This window comes from Sphaeramia orbicularis, chromosome 18, assembly GCF_902148855.1.
Source record: "Sphaeramia orbicularis chromosome 18, fSphaOr1.1, whole genome shotgun sequence".
NCBI lineage: Eukaryota > Metazoa > Chordata > Actinopteri > Kurtiformes > Apogonidae > Sphaeramia > Sphaeramia orbicularis.
In genome coordinates, this window is record NC_043974.1 from 43409695 (window position 1) to 43430528 (window position 20834).

The window sequence follows — 20834 nt, forward strand, 5'->3', positions numbered from 1 at the left end:
TCAAATCTGTAAAACCCCAGTCGTAGCCTAAGTATCATGAATCCGTAAGTCTTTCTGTGATTACTCACCTGAATCTCTTCCCTCATGTTGAACAATTCTGAAGTGTACTCCACCATAAACAAACCCTTTGTTTACAAACAGAGCCGGTAGGTAACTCGGGCATTGTCAGAATTTTGTCACGACGTACATTGTGGGAAGCGGATGTTCACGCAGAATCGCGGCAGCAGTAGTGCAACCATATGACGTCATATGGCTGCAACAAACACAACGCAGAAACAGCTGAAACGTGGAAACGGCAGGAGGGAAGCGGAGCTCCAGCTGTTTCCACTACTGATTTGTGGATGTGTACACTGTACACTACAGTCTGAGCTCTGTGGATGGACTGGGCACATGCACCATGGATGAATACTGCAACGTCTGTATCTGAATCTGGCAGACTTAGAAGGGAGGTGACGACGTGTGGTTTCATAACGTGTACCTGTTACTATATGAACTGTATTGAATACGGCCATACATAGGTTCAGGTCTCCCTTGAAAAAGAGATTTCATCACAAGGGACTTCCTGGTTAAATAAAGGTTAATAAATAAAATACCACAGATACTTCCTTAAACAGTGTCATACATATTTAACAGCACATCCCAGAATACCTTGCGCAGGTGTCTCTTAAAGTGACAGAACCTTTTTCTGTTTTACCTACATTACAAATACATTTCATTACAAACTGATTCAGCGAGGGAGCAACAAGTTGAGTTTTAGAAACAGAGAAATGACTTTGGAAACAAAGTCCGAACTTTTTCACCTGACTGAATGTGAGGCACGTGTTCTGAATTGCACAAACGTCATGGTCTTATTTGATGAATAATCAAGCTCATTGAATTACGCTGCATATTTTTTTTTACCAGAATGAATGTGTTGAAACAGAATGTGCTTAATCGTTCTGTATCATGATTTGGATGTGAATCGTATCACATTACATCACGAGATGCCATGTACGTATCTTTAATATATCGGATGGTGTATCGAGATACGTATCGTATTTGCCTGACAGCTACGATTCCCAGCCCTAGTGAACATGCTCTGAAGCTGAACCTAAAACTGAAGGTGAACTCTCCTTGAAGCTGATGAACACAGATGAAAACATGTTCTCGTTTCTTTTTTTTTTTGCAGGAAAAGGAGGGAATCCAGTGGGAGGCGAAGGACGAGGACTTCGATGACTTCGAGGAGGACAGTGAGGACAGGGTGATCTCAGATGTGAGCGCAGGGATTCCCACCGGCGCCGAGGAGGAGGACGACGACCACATGGAGTTCTGTCGGGTTTGTAAAGACGGCGGCGAGCTGCTGTGCTGCGACACCTGTACGTCGTCCTACCACATCCACTGCCTGAACCCGCCGCTGCCCGAGATCCCCAACGGAGAGTGGTTATGCCCACGCTGCACGGTCAGTCCCGCCTCCACCTCCGCCTCCGCCATGTTTACCTCCACCCGAGACTCGCTGTTCCCTCTGTCTCTGAGTTAATCATCTCTGAGGTTAATTTCATGACGCACAGGCTCGCAAATGGAGGATTTATGAGCCACTAATGGGCATATGATGGAAGTAGATACCATCTGAGTCTTTATGTTCAGACACAATTGGACGACCGGGACGTCAAATTACATTTTTAGAGTTAATAGCAGAGTGAATTGAAGCATCACTCTACCACGAAAACCCGGTATCTCTGAACTTTCAGGTGGTGGAGGTAATGAAAAGAGACGTTTTTAAATGTCTGACGGTGTAATTGTGTCATTTTAAATGGTTTATCGAAGCACGAGGAGACGTAGGAGATTTATATTATTTAATTCAGGTCAGTTCAGTTTTATTTATAGTTATAGCTCCAAATCCCAACAAAATCATATCAAGGCACTTAACATAATAAGGTCAAGACCTGCCGAATCCAAACCGAGAGCTGCAAATTAGTCCAATAACAGCTTTTCCTGCTGTGAATGTAGACGGCAGCGGCATGGGAAAAAAAAGCAGAATTTAACCACACTGATGCTATTAGCAGAGACGAGGACAGTGTCTACGTCAAATTAACATCTGTTTGTCAAGGACGGAGTCTAATGTAACTGAGATTAATTATAGTTACGCAGTAGAATGATGCACAGTGAATGTGAAAAGTCTGAATTTATGTCGTTTCACGTTACAACAGAAACCTGGAGTTGAACTAAAACAGGATGGGCAACATTTCCAACAGTCTCCATTATAGTAAATCTGTAGAAGCTGTGATAGTTTAATCTGCTTTTTATTAATAACAGGTGAGGTGTTATTCCAACAGTTTATTACAGTCCCCATGAAATGTGTTTCAACCGTGATTATTGAAAAATGCTATTATTATTAATACCAGTAACTAGTTGGACATGTACAAAGTGTTCCAGATTTTTGCCCTTTTTCTGAAAAAGACAAACTCCTAATAAGCTTTTTCTAATACAAATGAATATTACAGTAATATTACTGGTCATAACCTGATTATGAGCATAAGCTTTTGTTCATAGTTTTCCACTTGTGCCTGATGTTCCACATTGTGAACTCACTTTCATTTCTCCAAACCCCCTCTGGAGAAGGTCGGCTTTTTAATATATGTTGTTGATATCGTCCATTCCAATCAAAAATGTGGATTTTTCTTCGGATTCTTTCATCATAACCAGAGAGAGTCTTTTTTTATTTCCTCCATCTGACTGAGTCTTTCAGTTGTATCCAGCAGTAAAACAAGCAAATTAGATTCATTTTGTGAATTTTCTATAAACATGTTCAACTATTCTTCCTAAAACAAGAAATAGTATTGCCATATTCCACATCTTAATCAGAAAATGCTTCATTCTGGAAAAAAAATTAATTCAGAATATCTAAATGGAATATGCTGTTTACATGGCACCTGACAATTCAGGATATGGTTTCATTCAGAGTAATAGAGTGCATGTTTTCTGATAAAATTACCATAAATGTACCTTATTATTTCTTAATACTTGTATTAATGTTTTATTGTGCTGTTAGTCTTCTGTACAGCACTTTGGTCCACTGTGGATGTTTTAAAGTGCTTTATAAATAAAGTTGGATTGGATTGGAATGGGAGGCATGTATAAAATCAAAAATGATTTGGTTCTAGAACAGAGCCCTGTGGAACTCCACAACTAATATTTGTTTATATAGAGGATGCATCAAGGTTACTTTATTTATACTTGTGGGTAGATTTGTTTTGCAGACAGAGTGATTGCATTTGGCATTACAACAAAACATGCACTGAACCTGTTCAGCAGGTATTTAATCGAGTGTCAAGACAAAAAGTGCTCAGTGTTCCACCATTCAACATGATAGCAGCATAAATAAGTAAAAGAATAAAATAAATAAATAAGATCAAATAAATAAAAACAAGATGCAATAAAACATAATAAAAAACCTCAAGAAGATAAAAACAGTCTCTGGGATAAAAACCAGGATAAGAACATAAAATTAAAAAATTAGAAGTCACAATAATAATAAATAGAGCAAAGAAATAGGATAACACGAACAATTTGGAATCTGTTAAATAACATCTAAGCCAATCTGGAGCAGTTCCTTTAACTTCAACGACTGGTTCTAATCCGTATTAAAGTGTTGTTAACAATAGTAGAGACAAGTCCAGTATCATAAATTAATAGATGTTTGAACCTTTTTCTGAGTTCTGATGTACCGTAATCTTGACTCAAACTCTGTGACATAAACTATATAAACTGTCGTAAAAACTCTATATAATGGAATTTGTCTTTTCCTGTTTCATGCAGTGTTTGCTTCTAAATCCCGTTGTGACTAAAGCCAACCTATGCCCTTCTAGTGTCCGCCAATCAAAGGTCGTGTCCAGAAGATCCTCCACTGGCGATGGGGTGACCCTCCGCCCCCCATCCCTGTTCCTCCGGCTCCCGACGCCCCTCCCGACGCCCCCCTGCCGCCCCCCATGAAGGGCCGAGCAGAGAGGGAGTTCTTTGTGAAGCTGACGGGGCAGTCGTACTGGCACTGCACATGGATCACCGAACTGCAGGTATGAGCACCAACGTACGCATCCACAAACCAGCGCAGGACGATCACCTTTTAATATCATTTAACTGGTTCTATATTTCTAAAAACCCTCTGACTGAGATTTTGAGTCACAACCAGCAACAAAACTATCAAATTATATTCCTTTGGTGAATGTGCTATAAACATGTCCAAAGAATGATCATTAAACCACAATAATATCCACATGTTCCTTGTCTTAATGTGGAAATGCTCCATTAAAAATGACCTGATTCAGAACATCGACATGGAATATAAGTGTTTACATGACATGGCTGTATTCAGAATAATTAAAATATATGTTGTTTCCTGATAAAAAAAAAATTGCCAAAGGGAAGTAAATCATTCCAGCTGCTTTTTGACATCTGGTTGAACTCCATAAAGCAGTTCTGTGATCAAAAAAAGGAGAATAAAATAAGCAACAAAAGGAACAAAAACAACCAAACTGATCAATAAAATTAACAAAAATGAATAATAAATCAACAAAATAATAAGTAACATGAACAAAATAAGCTACAAGCTGAACAAAATTGAAGAAAAAAATACTAACATTAAAAACAAAATGTAGGAAAATAAACAAAATAAGCAACTAAAAATAATAACATAAGTAAATGTAAAAAAACAAACAAAAAAAAATCCATAAAATTGACTAAAATAGAGTAAAAAAAAAAAATGCAATAATTATTTGAATTTGGGTTCAGTAGTTTTAGTTTTGGGCTCTTTTTTTTTATAAATCTGTCCAGATGTTTTTTTGACACATCAAACAGACAAACCTTTAAACTCTAACAATGACAAACCAGTTCAGTATTTGTGTAAAAGTACTAGATGAAAACCTGTGTCAAAACCACTTTTTCATGGAAACGTGGTTAAAATATGAGGCAGACAAACCCAGCTGCTCTCTGCCATGTTCCCTCAGATGGATTCGAGGCTGGTTCCACCTCCTGCTGTTGTTTAATTCAGTCTAAAGAGGGAACTGTCGCCCCGTTAATGAACTCATACATCATAGAAGCAGCTCCTTTTGGTAACGAGTCCACATTTAAACAGTCGTTTACCCAGCGGACTGAGGGACACCGAACTGTTGAGAAGATCCAGTGAATCCATTAATACAGTCGTGTATCCTTCTGTTCAGTCCGTCTGTAACAGGTTGTTTGCAGGTGAAGGGATTTTGTAGATAGAAAACGTGGTCAAAATACTTAGAGTTTGAGTCGTTTAGTTTCACTCTAGTCGGTTGAGTTGAGAAAATGTGTTTTTTTTTTTTTTATCAAGCTGTGACAGTTATTGATCATTAGCGGAAAAAAAAAAAAAAAAACTTAGACCCAAGAAATTGGCTCTGTAGTTCAACTTTGGGTTGGCAACAAAACATCAAAAAACAACAGCACTAATGCTTAAATCAGATGAAGAGTTACATAATATTTATATAAGATCAGGAACTATAATGTATGGAATCTTAATAGTGGACTGAATCATGTTAGGTCACTGACCTGCCTGGGCGGAGGTCTGCGCTCTCCGAGTGCTTTTCTAGTTTGTTTATTTATTTATTTTCTTGTGTATTGTTTATTTCCGGGGAGGTATTTACATAAGCCTTTTTTGGCTTCTATCCTCTCTTGCTCAATGGTGTTACTTGCATGAAAATGTTTCTCTTGCTGCTTATAATGTACAAATAAATAAAATCAAATATTACATCGCAATTCAGTGACTGGTAATTTTATTTTATGTCCAGATTGGTGCTGACACTCAGATGTGGTAATTTTACACGTAAGAGATTTGGATCTGTGTGTAAACTAGATCTCCACTAAGGCAGATCTGTGCCCCCCCCCCCATGACCACCAAAATTTAATCATTTCTTCCTTGTGCCAGTATCAACATTTCCTGAAAATTTCATGAAAATCCGTCCATAACTTTTTGACTTATCTTGCTAACTACCCAACAAACAAACAAACAAACCCTGTCAAAAACATAACCCTGGTGGAGGTAATAAATCCATTCATTTAGATGTGATGTCGACACTCTGATGCTCACTGAAAACCCAAAACTGAAACTCTTGTACCTTCGTGTTCTTCTTCCAGTTGGAGATCTTCCACTCGGTGATGTACAGAAACTACCAGAGGAAGACGGACATGGACGAGCCTCCCAGTCTGGATTATGGCTCCGGGGCCGAAGATGAGAACGGGGTGGGTAAGAGTGAGAAGAGGAGGGCCAAAGACCCCCAGTACGCCATCCTGGAGGACAAGTACTACAAGTACGGCATCAAGCCCGAGTGGATGATGATCCACCGCATCATCAACCACAGGTGAGCGAACGGCGCCAGCGGGGCTGATGATTCACTTTGCACTTCAGCACTTTACTTACAAGGTTTCCATAGTAACATTAGTGCGTTTCCTCACATGAACACATTCTGTTAATAAGGCTTCAGCTTCATGTCATTAGCTGAGTTTTATTGGATAATATTCCACTAATGATGGGAACAATAAAGTCAAGTCTCTTTTATTTATACACTGTATTTCCATTTAAAAGCCTGGTTGATAATGGCTCCAAATCAAGGTTCTAATAGTTTTGGATTTTTCATTATAGTTTAGTTTTATTTAGTTTTGACTTTTTCCCTCTAATTTAGTTAGTTTTAATTAGTTTTTAGAGCAGGTTTGCTAGTTTTAATTAGTTTTTGTTTTTTTCTAAATGCTTAGTTTTAGTTTAGTTTTAGTATTAGTTTTTTTTTTGTTTTTTTTTATTTATAGCTTTTCTCTTCTTCTCTGTCGTCGTATTCAAATAAATCCCAGACAGGACTCTGCTGCTTTCTCCCAACTTTAGTCTCCGTGTTTCCACGTAGAGTTTGGACGAGAAGTTGACTCTAAACGACAAGTGACCACAAGTGACGGACCATAACGTACTGTATGGTGCCGCTAGCTAAAATTGCTCAAGTGAAATAAATCGATTTCGTATCAATCCGACATTGACAAAGACAAAAATGAAGGGAATTTTATCCATAATTTGTGTGTATTTTAGTTAGTTTTGTAAACACACAATACAGTTTTAGTTAGTTATCATTTTTTTCTTTTAATTGTAGTTTTTATTTATTTCAGTTAATGAAAATGTTTTTACAATTCTAGTTTTTGTCATTTCCTTAGTTTTCGTTAACGATAATAACCTTGTTTCAAATTAAACATAATATTCAGATATACAGATTTTTTTTTCTCCACAATATTTTTATTGGTATTTAAGTTTTATAATGAAAGGTAAACAAAGTAAATAATAATATATTTATATAGAACATGAATCAAAACAAGGCAAACACTCATACACACCCATTCACATCACGTAGACTTGCAGCAAATGAGATATATAGATAACATATATATTCTTATGAACATGTATACATATACGTAGAAATTAAATTAAAATACAGCAGTCATGAGAATAAAAAATAAAACTAATAATTTGGATGACATGTTCCTATTTTCCAGATACCATAATGTTCATATATGGTTCCCATAATTGTACAAATTTCTCCAGTTTTCCTTTTGGAATGTAAGTCAGTCTTTCCGGTTCGATGCTCTCTGATTTAATTTAATACTTAGTTTCTTCATTTTTTTTTGTTTTTAAATCACTCATCTGAAGTGATCCAATTTCCCACACAAGACGAAGGCTATGAATAAAAACAGAATAATCTGCCAACCTGGAAAAAGACCCATTTCAGAATATCCAAATGGAATTAAATAATTACATCTGTCAGTTCATACAAATTTTGACTAATTCTACTTATTAAACAGAGGAAATTATAAATAAAGGCCTGACTTTTAATGTAAGCCTTCTTCCACTAAGGGCCCGGTACCTTCTGCAACTTGAAAAATAAAGGCCTGGTACTTTCTGTAACTAAAAAATAAAGGCCTGGTACCTTCTGTAACTAAAAAATAAAGGCCTGGCACCTTCTGTAACTAAAAAATAAAGACCTGGTACCTTCTGTAACTAAAAAAATAAAGGCCTGGTACCTTCTATAACTAAAAAATAAAGGCCTGGTACCTTCTGTAACTAAAAAATAAAGGCCTGGTACCTTCTATAACTAAAAAATAAAGGCCTGGTACCTTCTGTAACTAAAAAATAAAGGCCTGGTACCTTCTGTAACTAAAAAATAAAGGCCTGGTACCTTCTGTAACTAAAAAATAAAGGCCTGGTACCTTCTGTAACTAAAAAATAAAGGCATGGTACCTTCTATAACTAAAAAATAAAGGCCTGGTACCTTCTGTAACTAAAAAATAAAGGCCTGGTACCTTCTGTAACTAAAAAATAAAGGCCTGGTACCTTCTGTAACTAAAAAATAAAGGCCTGGTACCTTCTGTAACTAAAAAATAAAGGCCTGGTACCTTCTGTAACTAAAAAATAAAGGCCTGGTACCTTCTGTAACTAAAAAATAAAGGCATGGTACCTTCTATAACTAAAAAATAAAGGCCTGGTACCTTCTGTAACTAAAAAATAAAGCCCTGGTACCTTCTGTGACTAAAAAATAAAGGCCTGGTACCTTCTGTAACTAAAAAATAAAGGCCTTGTACCTTCTGTAACTAAAAAATAAAGGCCTTGTACCTTCTATAACTAAAAAATAAAGGCCTGGTACCTTCTGTAACTAAAAAATAAAGGCCTGGTACCTTCTGTAACTAAAAAATAAAGGCCTGGTACCTTCTGCAACTAGAAAAATAAAGGCCTGGTACCTTCTATAACTAAAAAATAAAGGCCTGGTATCTTCTGCAACTAGAAAAATAAAGGCCTGGTACACTATTTGATATAATACAGTACCTCACTATTGCAACTATCATCTTCCTCCAGGGTTTCACACCCACCATACGATGCCTGGGCACAAAAAAGTCCAACCTTCTAGTCTTTTATTGGACCATGTTTCATGTCGATACTCTGCCTCATGTGTTTTGTTCTGTGTGTGGTGTGGGCTCAGTATGGATAAGAAGGGCACGTACCACTACCTGGTGAAGTGGAGAGACCTGACCTACGACCAGTGCACCTGGGAAAGAGACGACCTGGAAATCCCAGAGTTCGCCATCTACAAGGCCTCGTACTGGAGACACAGGTGAGTCCAGATCAGACCGGACCAGGTTAGATCCAGATCGTAGCTGCTGCTGGACGGAGGACGCTTAAATATGGGTCCGATTTTTACCCCATCTGTTAAAAAAATGACACTAAATATAATAAAGTGTCATAATATTATGTCATAATTCACCAAGGAAAGGGTAGATGTGGAGAAAAATTAATTTGGAAGTCATCATATCGAGATTTACATCTTTAAGGATTCAATTACTGAAGTACAAATTTTCAAAAAATCGATAAATTGTGGAAATTTAACAGATAGGAGGAAAAAAGAAGCTAAACCTCATCTTTTACAGTGAAGACGAAGGTGAAATGTGCCTTTAAACCGGTGTTTCACTGACCTTTATTTATATCTATAAAACGGTTTGTATATCTATAAAAACAGTGTATACATCTATGAAAAACAGTACATATATATCTATGTAACAGTATGTATGTCTATGAACCCAAGTCTATATAGTCCCTGAAGTGCACAGATGCAGTACTACTGTACACTACATCTAAAAATACATGTGTTTTGTTATATTCAGCATGAAAACAGCTGTGTGGCAGAAAAGTTCACACTCCACTGTCGGCGTTCACCTGCTTTTATTTCCCTCCAAAACTGACCTAAAAACCAGCCTGTATGGATGTAAACGCTGCGTAGAAACATCCAAACACCTTTACGACAACAGAAAACAATGAAGAAATTAAGTAATTATTAGTTTTTCAGAATAAAAAGAATATATATAACATATAGAATGAAATGTTTGCTTTTTGTCGCTAAATGATTCATTTGCTCTTACCACAGAATTAATTTTATTTTATTTTTTTATTTTATTTTTCAGGAAGAAGAAACATTTAAGATCAATCAAGAACATAGAAATAAATAGAATAGAACAAACACAGATCCCTTCATTTCCTTTTGTCATTATTGTCAAATCAATACCATCACAAACACAAGATTAAATATAAGAAAGTACCTGATTTTCATTGAAAAAATGCAAAATTATGATGTGAGGTGATACATTATTTATATATTTTATATTTTGCCTTCATAGTTTTCTGTCTAATCTTTGTAAAGTGTATTTTTCTTTTTGTAGGTATTTTCTAAACCCTTTCTGCATATTTCTCTTATATTTGATAATTAGACTGTTTCTATTTTATAATAACATGAATATTCGGAGTAATTCCTCAGATACATTAATACTGTAACAGTACATTATTTTTGAACGCAGTCATTTATTCATTTATCGTCAGGTTTATTATTCCTATAGTTTTTATTATTAGGTGTAAAAAACAGCAGGTGGTCACTCCATCATGTGTTATTATTTTCTGGAGAACATCTTTTCTGATTATCTTTTTTTTTTCCTTTTTTTTTTTCCTCTTTCTTTTATATTTACATCTTTTCTGATTAGATTTTTATAAGTAATCTGAATAGAAATATTTCTTTGCTGATGTAGAAAAGTGTTTTTCTTTCAGTTCTACAGCTTCAGGGAGGACGATAACTCCACCATCATCAGTGTTTCAGTCGTATATTTACAGTTAATGGAACAGGTCACATGATCCGGATGGAAACGCCTCATATGAACCATAAAAATAACCTTACATTAGTAACTGTTTGTGCTTTGTTGTTTTTTAGGGACGCCATCATGAAGGAGGATCTGGACAAACCGAGGAGGATCAGGAGTAAAAACCCGGAAGGTGAAGAAGACGAGTCTCCGGCTTCACCCGTTACTGATGTGAGTTCAGTTACATTCATCATGTTAGATCACAGGTGTCAAACATACGGCCTGTGGACCAAAGCCGGCCCACCAAAGGGTCCAGTTTGGCCCATGGGGTGAATCTGTGAAATGATTGATTGATTGATTAATATCTTTATTTCAATCATGTAAATGACAGTTTAAAACCAGAAATGCAAATAAATGATAATCAAGAGAATGAGAACAAAACAAGATGGTAACTTAAAACTGCAACGTCTTAAGCCTCAAAATTTACATGAGCGAAAAGGAGTAGGAGGAAGTATAAACTAATCTAATCCTACCCCTTCAAGCCTTTACATATTTACCAAAAACAACACCTTGTGGAGTTCATTTATCAGTGTACATGTGGAAAATCATTTCTTTATGCCACTTTTTAAACACAGTCATACTGGAAATTTGTTTTAGTTCTGCATTCAATCTGTTCCACAGATTTATGGTTATTACTCAGAAACTACATGAGTCAAAGTAATTACATGGTAATTACCTGTTCATTTTCAGATAATTACCCCAAATCCCATGTTATGTAACATTAGCCAATTAAATAATAATATTGCACTGAAATGTTCATGTTTTTAGGACAAACACAAATGTAGTTAAAATTGTTTCTCATGTGAGTCAGATTGTTGGATTAAATAAACGTATTACTGTTTTCTAAAGGCTCAAGATAAAAGATAATGTTTTAATAAAAGTGAAATTCCTGAAAATTTACCCCAAATTCCTGTGAATGGGATGGATCAGTACTGAGGTTGTGGACAGTCGACTTCTAGAGCGAGTTATGAGTTTTGTTTCAGTGATTTTACAGGAAAAGAAAAGTGTGTGCATAGTTTTTGTTGCATTAATTTGGGATTACAGTGTGTTCTTTTGTTGTTGATATCAGTCAAAAATTGGAAACATATCATATAATGTGTGTTCCAGGACCCAGAGGTGTGTTTTTCAGCGTAGATGGGATCCAGATGAATACCTCGGTTCAGTTTTTAATCGTAATTCTGTCTTCTTTTTTTTCTGTAGCCTACGATAAAGTACGAGGAGCAGCCGGACTTTGTGACGTCCACCGGGGGCACCCTTCACCTGTACCAGCTGGAGGGTCTGAACTGGCTCCGGTTCTCTTGGGCCCAGGGAACCGACACCATCCTGGCCGACGAGATGGGTCTGGGGAAGACCATCCAGACCATCGTCTTCCTCTACTCGCTGTTTAAAGAGGTACCACCAGGGTGTATTTGACTCCTGTTGTCTCTGTTTCACGCTGAAGTCTGAGGTTTAACCTGGACTGTTGTGGCTCCACCCCCTCCAGGGCCACACCAAGGGCCCCTTTCTGGTCAGTGCCCCCCTGTCCACCATCATCAACTGGGAGAGGGAGTTCGAGATGTGGGCGCCCGACTTCTATGTGGTCACATATACGGGAGACAAGGACAGCAGAGCCATCATCAGAGAGAACGAGTTCTCCTTCGACGACACGGCGGTCAAAGGAGGAAAGAAGGCCTTCAAACTGAGGGTGAGGAGGGAGGGAGGGAGGGAGGAGAGAAGGAGGGAGGAAAGAAGGCCTTCAAACTGAGGGTGAGGAGGGAAGGAGGGAGGAGAGAAGGAGGGAGGAAAGAAGGCCTTCAAACTGAGGGTGAGGAGGGAAGGAGGGAGGAGAGAAGGAGGGAGGAAAGAAGGGAGGAAAGAAGGGCTTCAAACTGAGGGTGAGGAGGGAGGAGGGAAGGAGGGAGGAAAGGAGGGAGGAAAGAAGGCCTTCAAACTGAGGGTGAGGAGGGAGGGAGGAGGGAAGTAGGCAAGGATGGAGGATACATGGAGAGAGAAGACATGGAGGGAAGAAGGGAGGAATCATGAAAGGAAGTTCTGCTCAATTCATACGTTCTAACCTGTGTTTCCGTTCTGTTTCTGTGGTGTTTCTTTGATGTTTCCATGGCGTTTCCATGGCGTCTGGGTTCAGAGAGAAGCTCCCATTAAATTCCACGTCCTGCTGACGTCCTATGAGTTGGTGACCATCGACCAGACAGCGCTGAAGTCCATCGACTGGGCGTGTCTGGTGGTGGACGAGGCCCATCGGCTGAAGAACAACCAGTCCAAGGTGAGTAAAGGCGGGGCTTCAGCGATGAACCGGGCTGAACCGGGCTGAACCGGGCTCCGCATCAGGTCCGTCCACTCACCGTTGGTTCTGTTGGTGTCGTCTCCAGTTCTTCAGGCGTCTCAATGACTATAAGATCGACCACAAGCTGCTGCTGACGGGGACGCCGCTGCAGAACAACCTGGAGGAGCTGTTCCACCTGCTCAACTTCCTCACACCCAACAGATTCAAGTAACCATGACAACGCTACACGTCAAAAATACAACACATGAACACAAGAACAGACACAACAATTAACAAAACATAAAAACACACACTTCATTAACCCAAAGATGAAAATATCCAGGACAGAGGATTCTGTTCCAAAACAAGTCAGTGAAAGAATGTGAACATTTAAAATAAAAACCTGTGAAGAAAAACCTTATGTACACTCCATTAGTGAGTGGTTTTTTTGAGAAGGAAAAGATGGAGGAGGAATAGAGCAGTGTTTTTCAACCTTGGGGTCGCCTGGAATTTCTAGTAATTGATGAAAATACAAATAAATTACTAATAAAAAATATTTTTTAGTGATTCAATATATATTTCATTATGATTAAAACACCGAACACTTAATAAAAATCCAGTTAAAATAAAATGCAGGATATAATATATGAGAGGACATATCTTGATTGACCTGATCATGTGACCACATGCGTTACTATGCTTCAACCTGGACGGACACAGTCACAGTCAGAAAACCAGACCGAACAGAGAATGGAATGACTTATTCATTCAGTAAGACATCTGCAAGAGAAAAATGTCTGTTTTGAATGTCTGGGGTTGTCAGAAATTTGTGACGTTAAAACAGGGTCACGAGCCAAAAGAGGTTGGAAACCACTAGAATAGAGGGAAGGAGGATATACACTAAAATTGATGAGTTTTTTTTTTTTTTTTTTGGGGGGGGGGGGGGGGGGGTTGAACAGTTTTTGGGGGGTAAATTTACAGTTCCTAACCTTCTTCTTTTATTTATTTATTTTTTTAAATTTTACCTTAATTTAACCAGGAAAACCTCATTGAGATTAAAAATCTCTTTTTCAAGAGTGTCCTGGCCAAGATGGGCAGCAGTACATTCAATAGTTACAGACACAGACTTTCATACATAAAACGAATACATAAAAACCACATTCTTCTCCATGTTTGCGGACAGTAACCTGGACGGTTTCCTGGAGGAGTTCGCCGACATCTCCAAAGAGGATCAGATTAAGAAGCTCCATGACCTGCTGGGGCCTCACATGCTCCGGAGGCTGAAGGCCGACGTCTTCAAGAACATGCCGGCCAAAACCGAGCTCATCGTCAGGGTGGAGCTGAGCCCCATGCAGAAGTACGATGGCTGGGTGGGGGGGTGTGTGTGTCAATATTCACCTTCATGCATTCACCTTTATTTGATGGTGAAATAACGTCATGTTTTGAGGCGAAACAGGTTGAAAAGTGACATTTTCTGCAAGTTCTGAAAAGTTAAGCATCTTCATTGTAAAAGTGAACAGTGTCTCCATCAGCAAAATATAATATAAGGTTATTTATTAGGTACAAGCAAAGTGTACCTAATAAAGTGGCCACTGACTGTATCATCTCTTTTACTCGTTATTAATACTTTATTCTGCTCCATATTATTCAATTACTGAATAGTTTGTTCAACAGAAATCTTGTACAAGTAAAGCATGAAGTATTGAGTGTTGAACTGTGGTTTTAGGACCTTAGAGTCGTTATTTGACTGAAAACAATACATATTTGCAAATAACAGAAAGCCACAAGAGTGAAAACACTTATTATTCAACTGATTTTGTTATTTTGTTGTTTTTGATCTTTTTATTTGTTGGTTCATTTGTTCATTTTCTTAAATATCTTGGTTATTTTTGTTCATTTTAACCCTTTAACTACCAGACTAAGAGGAACTTGATAAGGAACCTGATGAGTAACTCAACCATATGGTAGAGCTGGTAGTTAAAGGGTTAAAAAAAAATATTTTGGCTCATTTGTGTTCATTTTCATTTCTTTTTCACTCCCTTCTGTTCATATTCTTAATTTTTGACAATTTTCATGACAATTTTGCTCAGTTCTGTTCATTTTCATAATTATTTTTGTCTCATTGTCATTCCTTTTCTTAATTGTTTTGGCAAATTGTTTTTCATTTTCTTAATTTTTGTTAATTTTAGAAAAATGTTCTTAATTTGGCTTATTCTTAAAAATATATGTATTTTGGTCTTTTTTTTCATTTTCTCATTTATTTTGGCTCATTTTTGTTAATTTTCTTCGTTTTAATGGTTATGTTCTTTAATCCTCATTCTTATGCAACTGATTTTACATAGGACCCATAAATTGCTGCAATATATGGATTCATTATCTTTAATAAATGGAGATGTTATGATAATTTATAATGATTTATTTTTTTATTATCCAAATTTGAGTTCCAAGTGGGCATCACATTCCTGTTTTGGTTTTTGTCTTTATTATCATTAATTATTTTCCTGTGACTGATCCTTCTCTTGTGAGTCACTGTGAGATAATCAGGTATAAACATGGACTTTGTGTTTTCTTTTAACAGGAAATATTACAAACTGATTCTGACCAAGAACTTCGAGGCTCTGAATTCCAAAGGTGGAGGAAACCAGGTGTCGCTGCTCAACATCATGATGGACCTGAAGAAATGCTGCAACCACCCCTACCTCTTCCCTGTTGCCTCCATGGTCAGTACTAAGCCCTGGACCGGAACCAGGGCCGGGTCTGAAAATGAAGAGAGAAAAAAAAGGCCAAAATATTGAAGAAAATGAGCAAAAATTAAGAAAATTGGCAAAATGGAGCATTATTTTTGCACTGTTTTGTTAATTTTCTTAATTTTTGCTCAAGAAAATGAAGAAAAGAAGACCAAAATATTCAACAAAATGAACAATAATGAAGCAAAAATAATTATGACAAGAACAAAACTGAGTCAAAAAAGAGGCAAAATCATTAAAAATTTGAACAAGAATTAAGAAAATGACCAAAAATAAGCCAAAATAATAAAAAAAGACCAAAATATTCAAGAAAATGAACAATAATTAACCAGAAATAATTATGACAAGAACAAAACTGAGCCAAAAACAAGGCAAAATCATAAAAAAATTGGACAAGAATTATGGAAATTACCAAAATCTGCCAAAATTATCAAGGAAATTAAGAAAAAATACCAAAATATTTAAGAAAATGAACAATAATTAGCCCAAAATAATTATGACAAGAACAAAACTGAGTCAAAAAAGAGGCAAAATCATTAAAAATCTGAATGAAAATTAAGGAAATGACCAAAAATCTGCCAAAAAATTCAAGATAATGAACAAAATAATTATGAAAATAAACAAAACTGAGCAAAATAGTCATGAAAGTTGTCAAAAATTATACTTTGCAGACCCTGTTTTTTTTAGGAAGGATTTATTTATAGAAGATGAAAAAGGTTAAATAGAAGAACATTTAATAAAACTCATTTCTTCATGAATGAAGCTGATTTACCTCCAGTTCTACTTTGATTTAACGTATTAAACATTTACTTCATTCATGTCTCAGTTGTGTTGTCTTTTTTATTTTTTATTTATTTTTTTTAAGTCAAAGCTGTGAAACTTGTCCCCTACAGAGGACAAAAATACATTTCTGGGTTTTATTTTTTTATTCTATTTTTCTGACAGTTGTGTTGTTTTCATCTGTTTGCATTGGATTACTCTTTAAACACACACCAGTGACACCCTGTGGTGATGTGAGGTAGTGCATTCAAATATTCCAGTTTGTTCTAAAGTGTCAATATCCTCAAACATCATGTAATTCCAGTCTTATTTGTCTGGTTTTTTTTTTTTTTTTTTTCGTGTTCGTAGGAAGCCCAGAAGACTCCGAGCGGTGCTTATGAAGGCTCGGCTCTCACTAAGGCTTCTGGGAAACTGACGCTGTTGCAGAAGATGCTGAGGAAGCTGAAGGAGCAGGGCCACCGGGTGCTGGTTTTCTCTCAGGTATGAGTCCAGGACGTGACCCCGGGTCGGTGGAGGGGAAGGCGGTGGATGCTAACTCCGCCTCCGTCTCGTGACCTCATAACCCTGTCTGTGTCGTGTGCAGATGACTAAGATGTTGGACCTGCTGGAGGACTTCCTGGACTATGAAGGGTACAAGTACGAGCGCATCGACGGCGGCATCACGGGGGCGCTGAGGCAGGAGGCCATCGACCGCTTCAACGGTGAGGTCATCAAACCCAGCGCGTTATCGGCGTTATCGATGAACCCGGTATCAGTCTGGAAAAGAACTGGACCACAGTGAACGAAATGAGATGATTAACATGTGGAAGAAAAGGTTCAGTCTGAGGTCATGATGGGAAAACTACAGGCAATGGAAGTGAAACCATTAGATTAAGATTAGATTAAAATTAGATTACGATTAGATAGATTAGATTAAGATTAGATAGATTACATTAAGATTAGATTAGATTAACGTTAGATTCAATTAAGATTCGAGTAATATTTGATTAGATTAATATTAGATTAGTTAAAAATTAAATGGATTAGATTAAGATTAGGTTAAATTAACGTTAGATTCGATTCGATCAAGATTTGATTAATATTAGATAAAATCAAGATTAGGTTACATTAACATTAGATTAGATTCGGTTAACATTAGATTTGGTTAACATTAGATTAGATTCGATTAAGATTCGAATAATAGATTAGATTAATATTAGATTAGATTAAAATTGGATTAAGATTAGATATATTGGATAAAGATTAGATTGGATTAACATTAGATTAGATTAACATTAGATTCGATTAAGATTCAAATAATATTAGATTAGATTAAAATTGGATTAGATTAGATTGGATTAAGATTAGATATATTAGATTAAGATTCGATTAGATTAATGTTAGATTTGATTCGATTAAGATTAGATTAATACTAGATAAAATCAAGATTATGTTTGATTAACATTAGATTAGATTCGGTTAACATTAGGTTGGATTAATATTAGATTAGATTGATATTAGATTAGATTAAATAACATTAGTTAATATTAGATTAGATTAACATTAATTTACATTACACTAAATTAGATTAAAATTAGATTCTACTAAAAGTCGACTGTACTAATATTAGATGATACTTCTGTTTCAGCTCCTGGTGCTTGCCAGTTCTGCTTCCTACTTTCCACCAGAGCAGGAGGATTAGGAATCAACCTGGCAACCGCTGACACCGTCGTCATCTTCGACTCCGACTGGAACCCCCACAACGACATCCAGGTACGTCGGACCTTCACATTCACTGTTCTATTCTCGCATTTAAAGTTAATGAGTCACGAAAATACGGTGTCCTACGCTGATTTTTTTTTTTTTTTTTTCTTTTACACGATTCATCCCATATTCTGTCATTTTTAAATTTTACTACATTCTTATCTTGTTTCATCTTCTGCTGTTTTTACATTCACTTTCATCTATGATGTTTTCATTATTTTTATCTTGTTGCATCTTTTATCTGACTTTCATCTTTTTTCATCTTGTTATATTTTAAAGTTTTTTTCTTTTTAAATTTTCTTTGTTCTTTTTTGGTTTGTTACATATTTTGTTTTAGTCTTTGTATGTAATCATTTTTGTCGTACTACATTTAAAAATTATTACTTCATTCTCATCGTTTCATCTTTTTTTCTAATCTTCATCTTGTTTTTCTTGCCGTCCCTTGAGCTTCTCGTCTAAACTTGTACAAACATCTGTCGTCCTATTGGTTCTTTTCTGAGTCTTCGTCCTCGTTGCGTTTACTTCCTGTTGCGTTCTTCTCCCCGTACAGGCGTTCAGTCGAGCCCATCGTATCGGACAGGCCAATAAGGTGATGATCTACCGCTTCGTGACTCGAGCCAGCGTGGAGGAGCGCATCACTCAGGTCGCCAAGAGGAAGATGATGCTGACCCACCTGGTGGTCCGACCCGGTCTGGGCTCCAAGGCCGGGTCCATGACCAAGCAGGAGCTGGACGACATCCTCAAGTTCGGCACCGAGGAGCTGTTCAAGGACGAGGGAGAAGGTGATGCGCAAACTACACCCACTGCACAAGCTACGCAAACTACAGAAATAACGCAAACTACACCCACTGCACAAGCTACACAAACTACAGAAATAACGCAAACTACACCCACTGCACAAGCTACGCAAACTACAGAAATAACGCAAACTACACCCACTGCACAAACAACAGAAACAAGGCAAACTACACCCACTGCACAAGCTACGCAAACTACACTGACTGCACAAGCTACACAAACTACACCAACTGCACAAGCTACGCAAACTACACTAACTGTACAAACTACGCAAACTACAGAAACAACGCAAACTACACCAACTGCACAAACTACACAAATTACACTGACTGCACAAACTACGCACACTACAGAAACAACGCAAACTACAGAAACAATGCAAACTACACCGACTGCACAAACTACAGAAAGAGCGCAAACTACACCAACTGCACATACTACAGAAACAATGCAAATTATGCAAACCACACAAACTGCACGAACTACAAAAACTACACAAACTATGCAAACTACACAAATGACAAATTGCACACATAGCGCAAATGACACAAACTACAAAAACAGCACAAACAACACAAATGAAACAAACTACGCAAACTACATGAACAACGCAAATGACTCAAATTATGCAAACTACACAAACTGCATGAACTACAAAAACCATAAATCACCTGTTTTCTGTTGGGTTTGTGTCGTCAGTAGCTGAACTAAAGATCTGTTTAAATCCAACAAACAAGGACAGAACTGTTCCAGTTTAGTCTGAACCGTGGATAAACAAACGGCAACTTAGCAACGATAAGAACATCACATAACTTAACGTCAGAACTCTTTATTCTACAAACTTTGATGATACTTATAGGTTATTTTTGAATGTTTCTAACTTCTAATATTACATGTAGCTATTTTAATTAAAAATGGAATATGTTCATTTTGACCTCCAAGATTTTTCATTGATAAATCTATTACTACATTATTATATATTACTACAATATTACCAGTTTATTATCGAACTATTCCCTTACTTTGACCTTGTTGTAACCAAGCTGCGTTTGGTTTTATTAATGACAGTATTTGACAAACATTACTTGATGAATGTGGCAGGTATGAAGAATTCTTCAGGGGACAAAGTTGAGGACGAGGGAAACGTGATCCACTACGACAGCACTGCCATCGAGAGGCTACTGGACCGAAGCCAAGACGCCACAGACGACTCAGACGTCCAGAACATGAACGAGTACCTGAGCTCCTTCAAAGTGGCCCAGTACATGGTCCGAGAGGAGGACAAGGTGAGGGGGGCCGGGGGCGGGGCTAAAGGGAGGGGGGCGGGGTCTCTGTCTGATACCCACACTCAAAACACTCATTGTGCCGCAGATCGAGGAGATCGAGCGGGAGATCATCAAACAGGAGGAGAACGTGGACCCGGATTACTGGGAGAAGCTGCTCCGGCATCACTACGAACAACAGCAAGAGGATCTGGCCAGTAAACTGGGAAAAGGCAAACGCAACCGCAAACCAGTCAACTACAACGACGCAGCACAGGAGGACCAAGGTATGGACCGGGTCAGACCAGGGGGATCCAGATCAGGACCAAGGTATAGACCGGGTTAGACCAGGGGGTCCTAGGTCAGGACCAAGGTACAGACCGGTTAGACCAGGGGGTCCAGGTCAGGTCCAAGGTATGGACCGGGTCAGACCAGGGGATCCAGATCAGGACCAAGGTATAGACCGGGTTAGACCAGGGGGTCCTAGGTCAGGACCAAGGTACAGACCGGGTTAGACCAGGGGGTCCAGGTCAGGTCCAAGGT

The 20834-nt window shown here is 37.7% G+C and overlaps 1 protein-coding gene across 1 annotated transcript in view; it reads left to right on the plus strand.

Moving 5' to 3' along the window:
* Nucleotides 1-20778, plus strand: part of LOC115439048 (chromodomain-helicase-DNA-binding protein 3-like) — a 50099-nt gene extending 29321 nt beyond the window's left edge. Inside the window, exons 9-26 of the mRNA XM_030162944.1 lie at nt 1169-1438; nt 3846-4049; nt 6130-6353; nt 9000-9131; nt 10770-10869; nt 11899-12090; nt 12182-12382; nt 12824-12961; nt 13068-13189; nt 14145-14318; nt 15540-15681; nt 16837-16968; nt 17072-17189; nt 18116-18240; nt 18782-19013; nt 20131-20315; nt 20401-20621; nt 20748-20778. Coding sequence (XP_030018804.1) covers nt 1169-1438; nt 3846-4049; nt 6130-6353; nt 9000-9131; nt 10770-10869; nt 11899-12090; nt 12182-12382; nt 12824-12961; nt 13068-13189; nt 14145-14318; nt 15540-15681; nt 16837-16968; nt 17072-17189; nt 18116-18240; nt 18782-19013; nt 20131-20315; nt 20401-20621; nt 20748-20763 — 2928 coding nt within the window. The 3' untranslated portion in view covers nt 20764-20778. The remainder of the gene's footprint in view (nt 1-1168; nt 1439-3845; nt 4050-6129; nt 6354-8999; nt 9132-10769; nt 10870-11898; nt 12091-12181; nt 12383-12823; nt 12962-13067; nt 13190-14144; nt 14319-15539; nt 15682-16836; nt 16969-17071; nt 17190-18115; nt 18241-18781; nt 19014-20130; nt 20316-20400; nt 20622-20747) is intronic.
* Nucleotides 20779-20834: the final 56 nt, after the last annotated feature.